The sequence below is a fragment of the Vipera berus genome (assembly GCF_964194415.1).
Source record: "Vipera berus genome assembly, chromosome: 1".
Classification (NCBI taxonomy): Eukaryota; Metazoa; Chordata; class Lepidosauria; order Squamata; family Viperidae; genus Vipera; species Vipera berus.
This window is the reverse complement of record NC_138202.1, coordinates 218,944,927-218,965,107: the sequence shown is the minus strand read 5'-3', so window position 1 is coordinate 218,965,107 and position 20,181 is coordinate 218,944,927. Positions and strand designations below refer to the sequence as shown.

The 20,181-nt window shown below is 39.6% G+C and overlaps 2 protein-coding genes across 9 annotated transcripts in view; one reads left to right on the top strand and one right to left on the bottom strand.

The window, feature by feature from the left end:
• ASAP2 (ArfGAP with SH3 domain, ankyrin repeat and PH domain 2) overlaps positions 1 to 8,505 on the top strand; it is a 93,715-nt gene extending 85,210 nt beyond the window's left edge. For 2 of the 3 annotated variants that reach the window (XM_081329638.1, XM_081329639.1), the window contains exons 23-28: positions 620 to 781; positions 1,727 to 1,886; positions 2,731 to 2,792; positions 3,321 to 3,427; positions 5,854 to 5,976; positions 7,672 to 8,505. In XM_081329638.1, the coding sequence (XP_081185764.1) occupies positions 620 to 781; positions 1,727 to 1,886; positions 2,731 to 2,792; positions 3,321 to 3,427; positions 5,854 to 5,976; positions 7,672 to 7,746 (689 nt within the window). In that variant the 3' untranslated portion in view covers positions 7,747 to 8,505. The remainder of the gene's footprint in view (positions 1 to 619; positions 782 to 1,726; positions 1,887 to 2,730; positions 2,793 to 3,320; positions 3,428 to 5,853; positions 5,977 to 7,671) is intronic. The other variant, XM_081329640.1, reaches the window with a different exon arrangement.
• Positions 8,506 to 11,234: 2,729 nt separating this feature from the next.
• On the bottom strand, positions 11,235 to 20,135 carry ITGB1BP1 (integrin subunit beta 1 binding protein 1). Of its 6 annotated transcripts, none has more exons than XM_081314831.1 (8): positions 19,952 to 20,134; positions 19,048 to 19,119; positions 18,771 to 18,872; positions 17,122 to 17,200; positions 14,201 to 14,337; positions 13,729 to 13,821; positions 12,369 to 12,518; positions 11,235 to 11,482 (listed from the first exon to the last, which is right to left on the bottom strand). In XM_081314831.1, the coding sequence occupies exons 3-8, from the start codon at positions 18,840 to 18,842 to the stop codon at positions 11,411 to 11,413; spliced, it is 603 nt and encodes a 200-aa protein (XP_081170957.1). In that variant the 5' UTR covers positions 18,843 to 18,872; positions 19,048 to 19,119; positions 19,952 to 20,134; the 3' UTR covers positions 11,235 to 11,410. The 6 variants fall into 6 exon arrangements, with proteins under 6 accessions (XP_081170957.1, XP_081170954.1, XP_081170958.1 ...); XM_081314828.1 differs by lacking the exon at positions 19,952 to 20,134 and adding an exon at positions 19,552 to 19,589 and having other exon boundaries at positions 19,048 to 19,109; XM_081314832.1 differs by lacking the exon at positions 19,952 to 20,134 and adding an exon at positions 19,561 to 19,587.
• Between the last annotated feature and the right edge of the window lie 46 nt (positions 20,136 to 20,181).

Genomic DNA, 20,181 nt, shown 5'->3' with positions numbered 1-20,181 from the left:
AATAATTCAGTGTTTTAAAAATGAGTTAAACAAATTGGATGAAGGAACATAATTACATCTTGATGATGTGCCCTGCTGAAAATTACTGTTTGAAAGTGTTATGAAAGTTTTGACGCCATAGAGCAGTAGCTGCATTGACTAACTGGCACACAGTTATCCAGAAGCTCTGTACCAACATTAAAAAAAATAATAATAATGCAGACCTGCATCCCTCTCTGTGATGCCGTCAGTAACTTTCCTGTTTGTTCTTGCAAATGAACACGATTTCAGAATACAGTTCAACATGAGTACAGTTGTACCAGTGAAGACATTTGTGTTGAAGACGCTCGTATTGAAAATACGAGTATCTCTAGAAAAAGCACCTTACTGGAACAATGTTGGCCTGGCATGTGGAACCCTCAAATGTGAGGTATTCTGCCTTTGTAATACCTGAACCAGACCTAGATATCACGTGATTCGTGACACCTCCACCTGTCCAAACAGGATCTTAGAATGGCCCCGTCCTTTAAATCCGAAATACGTGTACTTCTGGATTGCAGCCAGTCCACTGAAGTTGAGCTGCTCATTTCACAGCCAGCTGTAATTATAATAATAATACAGTGTTCTCCTTTCTTTTTAGTTCAGTCTTCATTTCTTGGCAGTGCTGTTCAGACAACTCCTTCATCGAACACACTGTGGAAGACAAATTCTTTAGGAATGGAAAGCATAAGCAGGCAAAGGTCTTCATCAGATCCACCAACTGTCCATCCCCCTGTTCCACCATTGCGTGTAACATCTACAAGTATGTTTGCTCTTTCCGCTGCTTTCTTGGGTTTTGCTGCATCTAATCATGGTTGGCCTTGACTGTCCATTCCACAACCCATTCTTCCTCTTCTTTCTCTCTGGTTGGCTATCTTAGTTTCTGAATATTTGTAATTTCTTTCAAACAGGGCTGAGGATATGGTATTTCCAGGTAGCTTTGCAAAGGGTTGAGACTGTCCTCACACCTTAAAAGACTTCTATACAATATTATTCGATATCTTGATTGTGCGTTGGGATGGTCTGCTATTGATTGCTTCTGAAACTGTACTGGGGCTGTGTATATTTCACGCAAAATATTATTGCAAATGCGATGATCTTGGCCAAGGTGGGCAAGAAATTGAAATATTTTTTTTTAAAAAAGATGTTAAACACCTCTCAGGAAGGTTAATATATTAACCGGCCATGAAATTAAGTGTCTTAAAGTAATCAGGTTTCTTGCTAGTTTAGCTTTCAGTGTATGATTTTCCAAAGGGACAGCCATCATAGTTCCTTGCAGTGAAACAAAGAATTTTGAAGAACTTTTGAGTGAGTGAATGCACTCATGATATTTGATGCTCTGTCCATACTACCTTAATATAGCAAATTGCAGGTGGCTATACGCATAAGTAAATCTATTCAAATGAGACAATTTAACATTTCTAATGTGTCCAACAACTTAAGACCGTGTACAATTCGCTTCTCACAAGTCAGTTCCTTCCATTTATATGCAAAAATATTCTTATTTAACTGGACTTAATTCCAAAAAAGTGTATTTAGAATTGTAGCCTGAGTCTTGAGCCTTAATTTTTGGTATAAAAAGAAGATGAATTATCTCTCGGTTTTTTAAACAAAGCAAAGCTTTTAAAGCATTATGTGACTTGGGGGACTCGTTTCAAGCATTCCAGCCTTCAACGTCAGAATAATAATTGTCCATGCATTTTTATAGACCTCCTCTCTTCAGCACCTCCAGTTGCAAAGGCAGCCTGTGGGCTTGAAGCTTTGAACCAGCAGTCAAAACAACCAACTATACCACAGGCCAAACCTGCGCCACCACCACTTCCTCCACAGCCTCCAAGTCGAATATCTCAGAAAAAGCCTCTTTCTGGGTAATTTGTGAGATACACACGGCTGAATGTTAAGCTGTGCTAATTATTTGTAGTTTCTGCTGAATGGCGCTCTTGAAGGTTTTGTTCTGTTGATTTAATTCGTTCTTAAGTGATGAACAAGAGAAAGCAGAAAAGAGACACTGGAGTGTGGGGGTGGGTAAGCTTTAATAAGAAAATTGTGGAAAAACAGTCTAGATATCACCTCTTACTGCGATGAGACAAAATATCAGGCTTAAACTGATGCCATGGTAGAGAATATTCGTGGTATACCATTGATTTTTATGTAAATATCTGTTATCTAGGTCTTGTGAGGTTCACTGGAGACAATCAGAAGCATTGTTGGAAATACTGTAAAAAAGGGATCAGGCCGACCAGAATTTTCTCCCTATGATTTCTATTATTTGTTCAGTTAAACAGAGAAGTGTAGTTTGGAAAACAAAATTGCCTCTCTCCGTGTGCCATGCTTTTTCCAAAACTTCCAGTCCATAGTTTGCTGTGCATAAGGGGGGAAATTAAGTTGAAGGAAGGAGTCAAAAAGCAGTGAAAACTAGTACAGAAGACTTATTTAGCCTAAGGCTTCTCCAGGCGTGGGAACTTGAATTTCTAGAATTCTATAGGTAAAATGACCATTTATGAACAGTCTGGCTGTTATTGTCGTTACAATTAGTCAGGTATTTATTTTGAGGAGATTTTATTTAAGATGTGGTCGAACATTGGTCAATATGTTTAAAAGTTCAGGACAGAATAGTATGCTGAATATTGTTTCAGAAGATAAATGGGATCACAGTGACAGGCTAAATGGGAAGCAATGATGGAGAATAACCTTTGCTTCCCTTCTAAATAGGACTGACAAGTCATCCAACTTAACTAACAAGAGTAAGGGCCCTGGATCTCTGCAGTCTTGTGGTAATTATTTTTAAAAATTTATCTTGTTAATTTCCACTTCTTTAGAACTAACCAACATGTTTATTTCATACGTAACCAAAGGTACATGAACTGACTTCACAATGTGGGTTTTGTGCTGTGCTTTATGCACAGAAGGGTTTACTATAACAACCAAACAACATTTTTTTCCATCAATCCAACTACATTTTTCGAGGCAGTGACTAAATCGCCCCAGCATTTTCTGGGTAGTTATGAAAAATGAATTGCAGAGAAGATGAATATAAAGATTTTGCTAACAAGGGATTTGAGCAAGACATAGGTGTCATTCCCTATCTATATTTTTTTAATTATCATTGGTACATGCTGAATTGCATCCTTGATCCCAGTGATATCGTTTAGAAGCTTTTGATGTGAGACACGATGACTATTTTTGTAGGGCTACAAATCTGGCTTGGTTAACAAGTGTAATGACATGAGAAATTATCTAAGAATAGAGCGATGTCTGTTATTTTAAAGTTGACGTTAATTTTTTTGTTTGTTTAATAACAGTTGAGACTTCCTCTGCATCTGAGACTGCCGGATCGCAAATTTCCCCTTCTACCAACGTATCAGTGCCAATCCAGCCTCCGGCACCAATGCCAAGAAAGTCCCAAATAGTAAGTAGCAAAGCATGTCATTCCTTTAAAAGGTTGCAGTTGGCAGTTGAAACATAAGGACATTGTACAGAATCTCAATTTCTTCAGAATCCATTGGCCCTCTTTGTTGAATTCAGATATATTCAGTTTGACCAAGGAACAAACAAGAAGGTATGTTCGGCTTTTTTATGTATCTCTCACTTTGGAAGAACTTTTGCTTAAAATCACATGGAGGACTGAGACCATGGCTAGAAAAATGTTTGTATGTTGCAATTGTGTAGCTGTACCTTGAACAAGCTGTGTACATCTGTTCCAAGTAGCATCTTTGAGCTGAGAGTTAACTATAAATAATAAATTAGAGCTATAACTTTTAATAACATAGCTGTATTTTATACCTATTCAATTGTATCTGCAACAGACAAAATACTGTGTGGGATAATAATCTCCCTGCCTATCCAATGAGATCCATCAAGATGGGCTTGCTCGGGGTCCTTTTTATAAAATTGCATCAGTTGCCAGGACCAAAAAGATGAGTCTTCTCTATTATAACCCCCGCTCTTTCAACCTGCGTATCCCTAATTCAATCCCATTCATCTCCAATTAAGGATTTGAAGATGTAGCTTTTCTCCTTGGGCAGCTGGGCCCGCCTGCTAAATAGGTCCGTTTGTAAGGGTTAGAACAGGGGTGTCAAACTCAATTTCACTGAGGGCCGCATCAGCATTGCGGTTGCCCTCAGGGGGACGGGTGGGTATGGCCAGGGTGGGCGCGGTCTACTGGGTGGGCGTGGCTAGAGTGTGTGGCCTACTGGGTGGGCGTGGCCAGCTCTACATCGTTTGCATCAAGGGTGCCTATGGGGGCCTGGGCAGGAGTGGGACAGATCTGAGGGTCCCTGGCAGAATGAGGGTCTCTGGGCCAGGGCCAAGGCAGTGGGGGTGTTTTCTCACTGTCTCCAGGATGGCTTCACGGGCCACATGAAACCACTTCGCGGGCCGGATCCGGCCCCCAGGCCTTGTGTTTGACATGTCTGGGTTAGAACATTGAATAATTGTGGGCTGCCCTTGGTTATGTCACGCTCTCTTTTGTGTTTTTTTATCTTGTTGGTTTATATTTTTGAGGTATTTTAGAGTTGCCAAAACACGTGGTCCTCAACTTGCAGTCATTCATTTAGTGACCATTTGAAATTACAGCCGCACTGAAAAAGTGGCTTATGTCCATTGTTCACACTTACGACTGTTGCAGCATCCCACTGGGGTCACATGATCAAAATTTGGATGCTTAGCCACTGGCATGTATTTATGACGGTTGCAGTGTCCCTTCTGCAACCTTCTGACAAAGTCAATAGGGAAGCCAGCTTCACTTAACAACTGTGTTACTAACTTAACAACTGCAGTGATTCACTGTCTTGCTTAGCAACAGAAATTTTGGACTCAATTGTGATTGTAAGTCAAGCACAGGGTGTCCTCTCGATTGATGCATGTTCGGAAAAGCAAACAAAAATAACATTCAGTGAAATGTCCAGAATTTGAATAGCTTACCAGAAGAAAATCCTTTTATATGTTTCAGAAGGAACTATATAAGCTTCACCTACAAAGAGTGATGTCTTGCTTCTCAGAAATAGAAGTGGTGACTGTTGACTTTTGACCACTGTTGATTTTGAAATGATCGTGGTGATGGTGGAATATGCTCCCTGAGAACTGCAGTGATCCAAAGTGTGACCTTTGCTAGCAGGAAAAATTGTACTAGAAGGCAAACGTACCTAAGAATACAATTAGGGAAGAATAATACATGAAATGTCATGCCTCGGTGATAGTCCCAGGTTTACTCAGCTACCCAGATAAACGACCTGAAACTCTGGAGAACTGTGGCTAGCCAATATAGATGACATTCAATTTAATAATAATAATAATAATAATAATAATAATAATAATAATAATAATAATAATATTTGTATACCGCCCTTCTCCCGAAGGACTCAGGGCGGTGAACAGGGCAAACATATAAAATACAAAAGTTAAAAAAGAATTAAACACAATGCCCAAGGTAAAACAATAGATATATTAAAAACAACAATAAAATCCCAACCCATCCCCCATCAGGCCAGGCCGGCTTGTTCGAACAAGTGAGTCTTCAGATCGCGTCGGAAGGAGCGAAGGTCGGGCACTGTCCGGAGCTCGACCGGCAACCGATTCCATAAATCCGGGGCGCCCACAGAGAAGGACCTCCCCCTGGGGGCCACCAGACGACATTCTCTGACTGGTGGCACCCTAAGGAGGCCCTCTCTTTACACAGACAAGTATCCTGTTTTGGTTTAAGGCTTTTTCCTGCGGTCTGCTAGTTCTGTCTATTTGAGAAGAGACACTGTTTGTAGCCTATTTCTGTGGTGTCTTCCCTATGTTTTCAACACCCGGTCCCCTTTTATCTCTCTTTCTCTCTCTCTTTTATTACAGTCCAAAACAAAGCCCAAAAGGGTGAAAGCGATCTATAACTGTGTAGCAGATAATCCCGATGAGCTAACATTTTCAGAAGGTGACATCATCATAGTTGATGGGGAAGAAGATCAGGAGTGGTGGGTAAGTATTTTTGTTTTCAGCTGAAGTTGATAAGTGACTTAAACTCCACCGTTTGCTGTCTGCGGTTATTAAAAGTAAAAGAACCAGTCAACAGAATTGGCTACCTGGATGAAGCAGTCTGTTTCAGAAGTATCTACTAAATGAAATATGTGTACTTTTAATGCCGTCTCATTTGAACTGGAGACTTTTTTTTTAATTCCCTCCCTCCTTTTGTACAGAATTCATATCTGGATAAATGAGGAGGGAGGAGTGCCCTCTGGTCCTCCCCAGCCAGCCCAATCCTGCTGTCCCCAGAATTGAGTGAAATTGGGAACATTTATTTCTAGGTGCCAAGAACACTTCCAGGGGCAGCTCCTAAAGGCTCTTCTTGCTCTCTTGGTGGAACATGGAAAGGACATTCCTGGTTAGCCAGTTCTACATTAGGTTCACTTTGCTGCTGCAGGTCTAAAGTTTCCTAAAGAGTTGGGAGAGGGTGGCAGAGTAGGGAGCCCCTCCCCCCATACACTGCCATTTACGTTCTCCTTCCTGCTCAGGCAAGAAAATGAATGAATGAATGAATGAATGAATGAACCTTTATTATCGAAGTACAACATGTGTACAGTGAGATTGGCTGAGCCTCCCTTCCTGCCCCCCGCAACTCACAGTGACGAGAAACCCACCATCTTGTTACACCATGTGAGCTAATTGCACAATACACCGGCCTCGCAAGTCAATCGTACATAAAGAGTTATTTCCCGTTCAGGAGCCTGACAGCCCATGGATAGAAGCTGTTCTTAAGCCTGTTGGTACGGCTGGCTATGCTTCTGTATCTCCTGCTCTATGGTAGGAGAGTAAAGAGGTACCGACCAGGGTGTGAGTCGTCCCTGAGAATTTTCCTCTCTCTTCCAAGGCAGCGAGCCCTGGCGAGGTCATCCAGTGGTGTCAGGGGACAGCCTTGGATCCTTGCCAGGGGAATCAGCTGAATGAGCAGCTGAATGGTGAGGTTGACACAGTATGCAAGGCTAGGCTAAAATGGAGTTGCGTCACTTGTAGTTCAGCATGTGGAAGTGAACCCAGCCATTGTCGTAGCACGTCATGTGAACCAGCCATCACATGTTGATTTGGGCATAGGTTATGTGTACATGGTAATCTTTTGTTAATCTGCCAATGATAACGGCATGCTCAAAGCAGGGAAGAGAGTTGAAGCTGTGCGTAGCTTGTTTTCACCTAATTTATGACCAAAATATTGTAGAAAGGCTAGTTCTCTCCCCTCCCCTCCCTCCCCCCCCCCAAATTTACCTATATGATTTTACTGAGAATATAGTAAAGATCGGAGATTATTCTGAAACTCCTTTTGGGGAAATAATTTAAATTCATGATAAGTTTCCTTTTAGGTCAATAAGATATATCTTGTAGCATTGAAGGGAAATTTCATTGGCTGTATTCACCCAATATAATTAACCCACTCTACCATGTAGTAAAATTCCCCCATCAGTGCTTCTGATCATACGTAATTACAGTTTTGGAGACAAGAGTCCAAAAACAGCCAAAAAAACCCCAAAAAACAACCCAATGTTTAGGTGAAAATTTATTTTACAAAATCAATGCACTTTCAATAATTTTATAGGGCTAAAAAGAACTGAGAAAATTTTAAATTTGTTATATTAGTTGTCCTTATATTGAATTCATAATTATAAACATTTTTCTCTTTTTCAGATTGGGCATATTGATGGAGATCCTAATCGAAAAGGTGCTTTTCCTGTATCATTTGTGCACTTTATTGTTGATTAAACAGCTCCTTGCAAGTGGAGAGTTTCCCTTTCTGTATTTCACTGGGACTCCCTGTTCATCATCAGATGCCTCACTGGAATACTTCAAAACAACATCGTTGAATCTTCGTTATTGCAGTTCTTAAAATTATTTTCCATGAGACTTTGATAACAGAGCCACTCAAAAATGTTTGTGATGATTGCTGAAAACTGCAAAAAAACCAAGAACCCAAATCCATGACAATGTGAAAGGCGTATTAAGAGAGCTAGAAGATTAATCTCTTGACTGCACTAATGTGTTACATTTTAGTGCCAGTGTCAGGCCTACAATAAGTATTTTAACTTTTGTGGTGAGTATGGCTTTTGAGATCAGTCTCAGGACTGTAAGTAAATTGAAAATTGAAATTTCATTTTAAAGAATGAAAGTTTCTTTTGGTTTTATTTAGTACATTAAAACACTTTTTAAGAAAAATAAGAACATCCCCTCAGTTGTGACATGGCGGAGTTTCTTCTTATCCATGTCCACAACGTTCATTGATCGGAGAAGTAGGATGGGGTGGAGAGGTCTTTTGCCAAAGGCTTCTAAATAGCAATCTCAAATCATTATTTTTTTTAAATGCATGGATGGAAAGGACTGAAAGTGATAGAAATCCAACCCTATTTAATGTCCTAGTAATAATCTAGTCACATTTGAGGAAACCTCTATAAGTACATTCACAAAGCATGCATTTTGTTACAGAAAAACAAACCCAGAAACCCCAAATAAGATACCTAAGGCTTAGGTGTTGCAAGAAAATCCATGTCTCTTTTAACAGTTGAACCCTTCTGTTGAAAAAAAAGATTATGGATGCATAGGAACAAAACATCCCTACACCCAATCGGTGATGAATATGTGCTTGAAAATGACTGCATTAGGCAGCAGCATTGGCCGGCTTAAAACATTTGAGTCCAATGAAAAGTCAAAACCTGTTTTATAGCAACACTTTAAAAATTTGGGATCTAATAACCTAGTCCAGTTTTCCCACTGTTTGAATAGCTTATGTTTCCTTATGATGGCTTGTAGTGGCACAAATGGAGGTCTGGGTACCTTTATTTGGTAAATAGCGTTTTACGATTTTATACCTTTGTAATACAAAGGAAGAAATTAGGAACAGTTAATCAGTTTATGAGGAAAAGAAAGAAGGTATTGTTCTCCCTGTCAATCTCCCCTTGTGCATGAAGTCAGGAGAAAAGCTTTAAGATAAAGCAGTCTGAGGTAAAATTGCACGTGGCCCTTGTATCTCAGTGGAAAACTGCTTCCTTGGAGCAGCAAACATAAGTAATATGCATAGATATTCATGAAGATGCTTGCTTAGGAATGTCCTCAGTTGCATTAAAGAAATATTTTAGTAATCTGATGTGTAGATATTTTAAAACCTGAAATCTGATTACCTCGTTTTATAAGTATGAGGTCATAGTTTTCTATACTAAATATGCAGTTAATATTTTATGCCATACACTAATTACCCTCGAGGTAAGTGGGAGGGGGGGGAAACCAGGAAGATACTGCTGATAAATTTAAATGGGAAAGTTTATGAAATATTACTTACAGTCCTTTTCTTTGAAAACAAGTTGTAAAGCACATAGTGGTATGTTCATACTGAGATTGCTATGGTTAACAGTGTCATAGTCACTGATCCAAACAGTCCTGTGCTAAGGTACACACTGCTGTCTGGCAAGCAGTTCAATCTGTTTGTGGACTGGCATTGTGTACTGAAATATATCCTAGAACATGGTAGATAACACTGTTAATAATTGTGAATAGATTTCATAATTCAAAATGAATAGACTCTTACAGAACATAGCTATGTCCTTTTAATGTTTGTATATTGTGATATTGTAACAGTTTTTATTTTGCATATGCTACCCAAAATGTGCACTGGTAGCATAGAATTAGAATATCAATGTCCAGGTCACATTGGCTTTGATCACAAGTTTTGTGACTATTGTATCTCTAGATTTATCAAGAGAACTTTGAATTTCTGACACAGAAATTATGTATATATTGGCTAGTGGAAGTGGAAACAGATGGGGGAAGGACCCTTTGGTATATTTATATTGGATGGGGGAAATGCTGGATCTCAATATCTTTGTTGCCTTGCTGAAGTGGTACATTTGAGGCAATTTGTCAGATGTATTGATGCAAATCAGTTGGCTGATGTTAAGAACAATATGAGTGGTTGCAGTGCGATGGAGGAGCAAACTGGAATATTTTCAAGCTAGTTTTGTTGTATGTTTTAAAGCTAAGTCTGCATATTCAAAGTTCCCATTGAATATATATGTATATTAGGAGAATAGTTGGCCACTACACATTTATTCAGATGCTGATTAATTCAGTTGGGTTTTGACTATGTTTATATGCCTGGCAAATGCAAGGAAATAATTTCACACATTATTTTGCACATTACTCACAGTGTTTAACACAGAATCTTTCAGCAAATATGTGCAAAGTAACCTTTTGAAGCTTCTTTAGCCTCAGATTTCACACTGGGTAGGATCCAATGAACTGTACTACATACGTACTCCAAGATGCTTGGAATAAAATGGTTTTCCTATGCTAAAACTTCTTTTGAAACTAAGGATACCATCAAATATTGTAGAATCTATAATACATATAGCTGTCAGACAAACAAAAAATAAAAAGTCATGAATTTGCCTAAAGATGATTAATCTGAAGAAGATGACTGGAGCTCTATTTGGAAGTTTCAGATATCCTGAAAAATCTTGATTACGGCTACTAGACAATCTTAAGTAAGAGTATTTTCTCATACTACATCAGTATGACAGCGTAGGCTTGTAAGAAACATTTCAAAATAGTTTCTGTGACATGTAACATTAATTCATAACTGGTCAGGTAATCTGTATTTTTTTTTAAAAAGACACTGAACTCTGTGAGGTCATTCTGACTTCATGACTGACAATAGAGCTGGCCATATTCAACACTGTTACCAAGCACATACAATTACTGTGTTAACCATTTTTAAAGGAGCATAAGACACTTAAAATGCAGTTCAGAATGCTACTTGAGATGTATAATTTTTAATGTGATGGTTTTGATTGTTTAGTTGCAGAGCAACTGTATACATTGTATAACCTGAGACCATTTATTTTTAGTGTCTAGAGGCAGTGATTTATAATTGGAGCATGATTAATTTTACTTCTGTTCAGTCATTAGACTGAAAAAATAAACTACTTTAAGCCTCATATTGACTCATCGTGTTTGTGTGAAAAATATCCTTAACAATTGAGAGTTCTGGAAGAGTGATACTCCAAATCTTGACAGTTTGTAAGTAATGACAAATCTAGCCTTCCTAACTCTTGATCTTACATGATATGCTTGTTTTCTCAAGTCAAATATATACAGAACTAAGGCAATTTAAAAAGTGCAGTGAATATTCTATTATTATTTTTCAAGTTTATGAGATTTTAAAATAGTGTTAATTTAGCACAGACGTCCAATAAGAGAACATTTGGTGGATTTTTGATCCCATTGTTTAATAACAGTAATGACAAAATTATATATATTTTAAACATTAATACCCAAAATAATTTAAAAAGTATTTTGGAACAGATATGAACTTTTTTCTCCAGGTGCTGAAGTCATAGGAAGAAGAATTTCTTTTTCAGGATGATGTATGATACAGTATTCAGGACTTTTCAGATGTTAAAATTGAGTCAAAGGCTGCGGACAGCACTTTACAAATAGCTTGTGCTTGTTCCTGCATTTTAGAAAATAAGAAGAAACTATTTGTTTTCACCAGCATACAAAACATTTTACTGTACCAATTACGGGGTTTTCTGCTTCAGCTTTCAGTTGACAAATGCTTACTACGTATTAAAGTGACTGAAATAATGTAACTTGTGAATATAAAAGAGCAGAATTGGTTTAATGATCAACTGCTCTTTGTTAATAGATAATCCTTCACTTGTGATCATGTTTAGTGACTGAAATCACGATAGTACTGGAAAAAAAGTGAGTTAAAACCACTACTTGCACTTAAACCATCATAATGTTCCCTATGGTTGTGAGATCAAAATTTGCAATCGGCATGTATTTACCAGTTACAGCATTGTGGGGGGTTGTATGATCGCCATTTGTGCCCCCCCCCGGAAGCTTCCGACATGCAAAGCCAATGGGAAAGCCAATTTTATTTACAACCATAGCAAAAAAGGTGGTAAAATCTGGTGCAACTGCATTGCTTAGTGATAGCTTCCAGTCCCAATTGTTGTTAGGTTGAGGAATATCTGTAGAGGACCAGCACAGGTTATAATGACGCTACTGTTTTTTTACTATTAGTCTAGGAGTGGGATAGTATATCCTCCAAGTGTTACAACCCCTGTGTATATACTTTCCATTAGCTCTGCTGGCTGGGACAGAGGACAGTTGGCATTAAAAGCATCAGAGTACACCAGGCTACTTACCCCTGTCACAACCCTGCTCCTGTATAAATTTATATGGCCTCCCAACATCTTAAGCCAATTCTATCCCATATATAGTTCATATATATTGGGACATAATGCATAGGAATTAACCCAATGCGGATTAAATAGAATTTTGCCAAGAATGTGTGGTGGGTGGCTTTTTAAAATACACACGAATCTTACCAAACTATTGCACTGGTAAATCCAAAGGCTATATTCTTCAGAGTTTGAATCTGTTGTCTTCAAAGCCAGTAAACTCTTCCCTGCTCCTAAGCCATCATCATAGCAGACCATCCGGACAATTAGGTAGAGTGCATGTCTATGCAAAACATCCTGAAAGTTCTACTAATTAATTTAAATTATCATGAAAGAGAAAAAAAAGACACCGTATCACCAATACTTCCAAATCCTCGAAGCTAATCTTTGGAAAGAGACTATTGTTCTACACCTTATTTACTGAAATTATTATGAAGAGTTATAGGCTAGCAAAATCTTAATTTCCTGTATCAGTAAGGTAGTTATGCCCAAAATTTTAGGAGCCTAGATTAGTGTTGTAGTGAAGACAGCCAACACTGAAAGGTACGGTGCATCTATTTAACAATAAATAATAAGAGAAAATAAACACTAGCTAACATCCACATCTCTTGAGAAAAGAAATTCCCTTTAACCAAAGACAGATGAAAGGACAACGCAATAATTACTTTTGGAAGGAAATATATATATATATATATTTTTTAAGGGATAAGTCATTCACTAAATTTCCTTAGGAAATTCCAGCCATGTATATCTAAGCAACAAATTCAGCTGGTAACTGTTCTGCTTGAACCAGCTACTATTGCTGGTTCTCTATTCAAAGAACCAGCAATAACTTCCAACATGTTCAAATTACCCTTGGTGGTGGGGAACTCCTAAAGAGAAAGTCAAAAGCAAAACTCAACCCAGGGACAGAGCAATAGAAAACTGGACGTTGGCAGGTAGCGTGAACAGGGTATTCTGAAAGAGGAACGGATTCTCGTTCCTTTGAAACTGTCACTGCAACATTTTGCAACAAGGCAGACTCCCCGTTTTAATGAACTTCAGGGGACTCAGACATGCAATCAAGCTTGGAATAAGATTCCAATAATACCTTTTCTGTATTACATCAGATGTAGATGGATCCTTTTCAGCCGAAAGGTTTTACTGAAAATACATTGAACTTCATGAGGTAAAGGTAAGCTACAAGTCAGCAGGTCTAAAAAAATTGGGTCATTTCTAGATGTAATTTAAAAGTAGAAATGGGGGCTTTTTGCCCCTCGGAGGCTTCATGCATTCATTTCAATTCTTGAGTAAATTTTAGTTACTTCTTGAAAAGGATATTCAAAAAGTCAGCAACACAAGCTAAAATGAAGTGCGTGGCTTAATAGTTAGGCCACAGAACGCCATCCCTGCTTCATCAAGTTGTATGTAAAGTTAGTATTGCAGAATCTCCTAGAGGAAGGATAAAAGAATTTATATTGCTCCTATAATCATGGCAACAGCATTTTTAAAGCCGTTCATTACTTACATACTGGTCCAATGATGTGACTTTAATACCGTATTTGGAAACTCCCATAATAAATTCTTCTTCTCCAGGAACAAAGGGCAGTTTTCCATCTTGCTTTGGAAAGAAAGAAAAATGGTATTCTGACATGAAAATATAAACGGCAAGTTGTTCTATTTGGATTAGAAAAAATACACATAGAATTGTAACTGTTTACTGTTAAAATGATTTCTCATACTACGTTTTTTTCTTTGTCCTATTTCTGTTTTTGTTAGTAATTGAAAAGTTTGGGTTTTTTTTTTAAAAAAAATGCTGTATCTAAATTGTTGAGATAGCAGGCAAGCCAAGGGCTTCATGTAAGCCCAATGTAGCTTAACTGCTTTGAAGTACTATGAGAATCCTGTGCAAATTTTAGTTTATGGCATATCTTGTGCAAATCCATTTGATTCATTTTAAAAAAACCACAATTAACATAGCTAAAATAGACAACCTTTACCTGTGCCACATCTATATAGTTAATCAAATCCACGGGTCCCTCTAAAGGCTTGCTTTCCTCAAGATTCAGTTTTTCAATGGCACCAACATATTTCACTCGAAATTCAGCACAAGTCTCTGAATTGCTGTTACTTTGGCCTATAAAGAAACACATTTAAACACACATCTGAGTCAGCTTTAGTGGTTAACAAGCTGCTTAGGACGTTAAAATCAAACTGGACTCACATTCGTGACCTGTCCCTCACACCTGAACTAAGATCTAATAATATTGGTACCACAATGTTCTCAAAACTGCTGGTTTTAACATTGGAAAAATCCATAGGAGAGGGGAGTACTTAACCCTTCATCTCTACACCAAGAAAGTAACCTTTAAGCATCATTTTCACATTCTCAGTTTAGAAGCACAACAGAAGAACTTTGTGGCCTCCTTAGGTCAATATCTTATTAAATCTAGAACTTAAAAGATCCAAAGCATCCCTTAACACTCCAGCCTCTGCTTCAAGATGTCCAATGAAAAAAATACACTTACCACATTCTCAAATTAGTTTCATTGTCAACGTATATTTTTCTTAAGAGGTTTAGCATAATAGTCAACTGAAAAATGCAGTTACCCACTACAGTGGAGACTCTTTATCCATTTCAGTGATGCACCCCTATTCTGGAAGCATTGTGTCTTCAAGGATTAAGGCTGAATAAACCCAGGTTTTTTGAGTTCTCCCCGTAAGACTAGTCTTCCATATTAATTTGATTTTTATGGTCACCAAATTCATAAAAGTAACTCCACAGATTTAAGATACAGTTAGAAACAGAAACAGAACTAAAAAAATAATATACCCAGCACATAAAAAGAGTAACAAAGTAACTGAGGTCAACCTCTGCATATTCCATTCGGTAACTTTAATTTCTATGAGATTATCCTCATTCTGATCCAATGCCGAAGGGAAAAACCAGTTTTTTAGTGCCTTTAAGTAAGGCCAGCATATCCTTGATGTACCGTATATACTTGAGTATAAGCCGAATTTTTCAGCCCACTTTTTGGGGTGAAAAAATCCACTTCGGCTTATACTCCAGCGAACAAAAAAAAAGAACTTTGGTGCTTCCCTCCAGAGGAAGAAGGTGCTGGATGCGGCCGGCTCCGCGGGGAAGGGGGAGCGGCGGCGGGGGCGACGGAAAAGCCGCAAAAACGGTAGGAGAGATGCTGACTGGCGGCGGCCTCGGAGGAGGCAGAGGGGGAGGAGGGAGGGAAGGGTGACCGGGCGGGGGAGGGGGGGTTGAGCCAGAAGGAAAAGGGAAACTCATCCCGCAGAGCGGTTGCGAAAAGAGGGAGGAGATAAGCCAGCCCGGTACCTGGATCCGCTTCCTGTGTCTCCTCCGCTCTGCCATGATGTCCCCGTTTTGGTCTCCTGGTGACGTGGGGCTGAGCCGGAAAAGGGGGAGGGGGAGACCGAGGGAGGGAGGGAGGAAGGAAGAGAGAGAGAGAGACGGAGCCAGCGTCAGCCAGCGGGCTCACGAGGGGCAGCAACCTCGCGATTAGGACGCGCGCGAGCCCTTGGGGAGGCAGGGCGGGAGCCTCCGCCGCCGCCACTGCCTCCTCCACCCAACCAGTATCCCGCTTCTCCTTCCTCGGCAGCTTTGCAGATGGGCCACACACACACACACACAAAACCAGAGAGTTCCCCTTCCCCCTTGTACAGGAATGAAAGGCCCCCCGAAGGAAGCCCAGCCTCTTCACCGCACCGATCCGCTGAGGAGGAAAAAACCTTATTTCTATTGCCACGTGCAAACTAAATTAAAACAACTTGGGAAGCTCGCCCGTGGGCTGCATTTAGAAGGATTTGGGGGCTTTTGTGATTTGCTTCGCCTACAAGTGCCTTAACCACGACTAGCCCATGGCTCCAATTCAACAAAAAACGCTCTCTCGGTGCCTTCCAGATGCGCGAAGGTCACCCTGACTACAACCAGCCTGGGATTTGGAAAGGCTTCCCAGGTTATTGGGACAGACTGGCTTGAATACTTGGGGTAACATTTTTCAGGAGGAGGATCCTTATGTCCACCCCGATAGGGCATCTTCCCCTCACAAATCTTCCCTTCCAAGCGGGAGCCCCGCAGCAAATGACCAGCGTTTGGACAGCGTGTGAATGGGCGAGCGTCGCCGTCCCCAAACAACGCAATTCCTTGCAGCGATGCGGACAAGAGGGAAAGGAAGCCCAGCGGCCAGACTGCGCTCCCGCCCTGCCTCCCCAAGGGCTCGCGCGCGTCCTAATCGCGAGGTTGCTGCCCCTCGTGAGCCCGCTGGCTGACGCTGGCTCCGTCTCTCTCTCTCTCTTCCTTCCTCCCTCCCTCCCTCCCTTGGTCTCCCCCTCCCCCTTTTCCGGCTCAGCCCCACGTCACCAGGAGACCAAAACGGGGACATCATGGCAGAGCGGAGAATATACTGATAATATATTGTTTTTGTTGACCCTCTTTTCCACATGCCTCAATTAAAGCAATTTTATTGTTATCTACCTGTATTTTTATTTTTGAAATTTACCGTGAGCTGCTGCATTTCCCAGCCTCAGCTTATACTTGAGTCAATAGCTTTTTCCAGTTTTTTGGGGTAAAATTGGGGGTCTCGGCTTATACTCGAGTCGGCTTATACTCAAGTATATACAGTATTTCTCTTAGCCATTATATTCTGCCTTCTTAAAATGATTAATGTCACTCAGAAGAAATTTCACAGTCCTTGTATGCATAATTCTGCATCTACTCAGGACAATATATCTGAAATCCTCCAAAACCCAGCTGAGATGATAAGGATAAAAATCTTCTCTACTTAAAAAATAATGCCAGATGTAGACATCCCTACATAAAATAGCATACGGTTTAAAATATTGTACTCAGCTACAGAGTCGTGTAGATATAACACCTCAACACGTTTCATACCTGAACTCTTCGTGGAGTCTGTATCCAGACTAGCAACGGTACTAGATCTTGAAAGACCACCAAGGCTAGAGTCCACTGACTAGAGAAGGAAAAATATGAAGTTGTTCAGGTCAAACCTATTTTTTTTAAAGAAAACTGCTGTATTAAATATGAAATGCATTGCAACCATAGATGTTTTAATTATTTAAGAGATTATACCTTTTTAATATGGGCTTTAAAAAAAACAGCTGGCAAGATGAGATCCTTTTCTTATATTCACCAAAACCAAGAAGAAAACAATCAGATCTTGATATCAGAAAGTTGTATCTAATCAAGGGGTCCAATCACTACTTGTTACAAAAAAACACCTAATCGATATTAGATGCACTGAGTTTTTGAAAGAATGATTAACACTTGCATAGTCAACTTTCATTTGTTATGAAAAATGAGCTTAATGAGAACCTTCCTCCTCTTAAACCCACAGTAAAACCACCAGTAGGAAATTAAAAGCTTTCACTTCTATTTTTTTTTAATCCCACCTTTATTTCTATAAATAACTCAAATAACATACTTAATGCTCTTTTCCTCCTCCTGTGTTCACTACAACATATCGAAGGCAGAGCTAGAACTCATGGCCTCCCAGTTTTAGTTAACAGAGTTTTGGTTGAGTCCTAAACCAGAATTTATTTTGGTCTACTGGGGAAAAAAAACACCCAGTTTTATAAAGTTGATTTTATTTAAATTTAGTGAACCTCGCAAAATTGAGAAAGTTTTGTCCAGGTTTACAGATCACATGAAGTGGTATAAATTTAAAACCTGAAACAAAATATGTTGGAAGAAGACAAGGGTGGGGATGCATAATCCCCCACAACAAGCCTGTGGCATCTGTAAAAAGTCAGGATAATGCTAAATGATATATGGATTGACATTATGATGCAAATCCTACCCTTAGATCCTTGATCTTGATGCCTGGTGCAAATACATTAGCTGTGTTCTTATTCACCCCTGCCCTATTCCACCCTGCAGAAGCTGGTGCCAGAGATTCACTTTGCCCATTTCATTACAATGACCGTCACCACAGCATTCCCCAATCTCCCTTTTTTTAGTACTGAGGTAAAATTGTTCTGGAAAAAATCCTCACACATACACACAAAATCTAAGCAATATCTCATTCATCATTAATAATCTATTCTCAGCAATTCCTCCATGCTATTAGCATATAAAAGTAGGCAGCTCATCTTAAAATTCAATAGCATTGTATAGAAGAAATATTTTGTCTAGACAATTTACTTAAGCAAAATCAATCTCTTTACAAATCATGCCCTTTGTTGAAACAATACTGTATATTTGACTGTCCAGAAACTTCAGAGGTTTGTTTTATTCGATTTATGTGCTGCCCATCTCATCTAGAGGCATAGACATCTACACAAACTGTCAGTATATTCTACCCTAACTTCACAAAAAGTATGTTCAACTCTAGTTATCTTCTGAAAACAGGATCAGGTCCTCATTTTCTTTCTATTACTGACTGATTGGAATTGATGGAAGCTGAAAAACAACATCCCTAGAGCAAAAGTGAGCAAGATCACATCTGGATAACCCGTGGATGGAACAGAAGATGTTTTAAGATAACTTTTTTAAAATAAAAATGTATATCAAGTATATCTTACTTTGCTTTTAGTACTGATTTCACTGCTTTGTGAGCTGCTGCTGCTATGCCGCTTTTTTCCTTTCCTGAACATATTTTTACTGATGCACAATCAAAACCAAAGCTGTAAAGCAAGAAAAGAAAATCCTGTTTCTTATACAACTGAAAATGCAATCTTAAAGACATATGTACCCGGACTTTGCACAGATATACAACTGCACTTCGGATAGAACTCAAATTGCTAAAAGAATACAGAGAGCAGCATATTTCTCTGGGGGGAAATATGCCTAAATATTTACCTTCAACAGAGTAGAGATATCAAAACCAATCTACATCAAGATTCTTTTGACTAACCAGAAGCCTTTGAGAGCCTGGGAAGCAAAACATGAGCAAATATTAACTTTTACTTAAGTGTTATTAACAAATTACATTTCCCCTAAGAGACTGTATACCGAACTATCATAACACTATTGACATAGAGGCTGGATCCATGTAGTCCCCAACGGTTAATTTGACCCCAGTTAATTCAGTAATCCAATTTTCAGGACTGGCGTGATGACTAAACGCTGCCAATCACACAGGAGTTTATTGAGGGCACGGGACTAAAACGTCTACAATACTAGTTTGTTATTCAGCGGGTTGTGCGAATGCTGCTAAAGCTTAACACCGAAGTTTAGGCTTTGAAGAATATCTCCCTTACTAGAGCTAATCTGGCAATGTTTGAGAAGCACCATTAGTGGCTGCAAAGACAGGAAACATTCCCACTTCATTTCCAAATGATTTTATTCATAATATTACCTTACCAATATTACCTTCTTTTTTCCCCCTCCTTTTGCTTCTGAACTCCGAAAATCCACACCCCAGGTAGAAATCCACCCGGTGAAGCCTGACCGCATCACCGGGTGGATGAAACAATCCCAATGGAAGAAACCGATTGGTTCAAATCTTTCTGGGAAAAGAAAAGGAGGGAAAGGCTACCCTACACAGGGGTAGGCAACCTTGGCTCGTTTATGACTTCGTGGACTTCAACTCCCAGAATTCCTGAGCCAGCAGAGCTGTCTCAGGAATTCTGGGAGTTGAAGTCCACGAGTCATAAACGAGCCAAGGTTGCCTACCCCTGCATAGACCTACACAGATAAATAACCACCACCACAACAAAAATCGCCTCTGTCTGAGGTCAGATAATTTCCCGCTAGGCTTCACCTTCAAAGTGTTCCACGATTACCCGGACCGATTCCTCCATGCCCGGGCGAAGAGAGGCACACCAATAACATCTAGGGCCAGAGCAGCTCCGCTTCTCCTTCTCCTTCCGGGCACCACCCATTCTACTTCCGGCTCTTCTCATCGCTCTCTCCCTCTGTAGGAACGGCAATGTTATAGTACGCATGCGCCCTCAAAGGTAAAGCGAGGTAAATGTCATGTTTCCGGTTGTT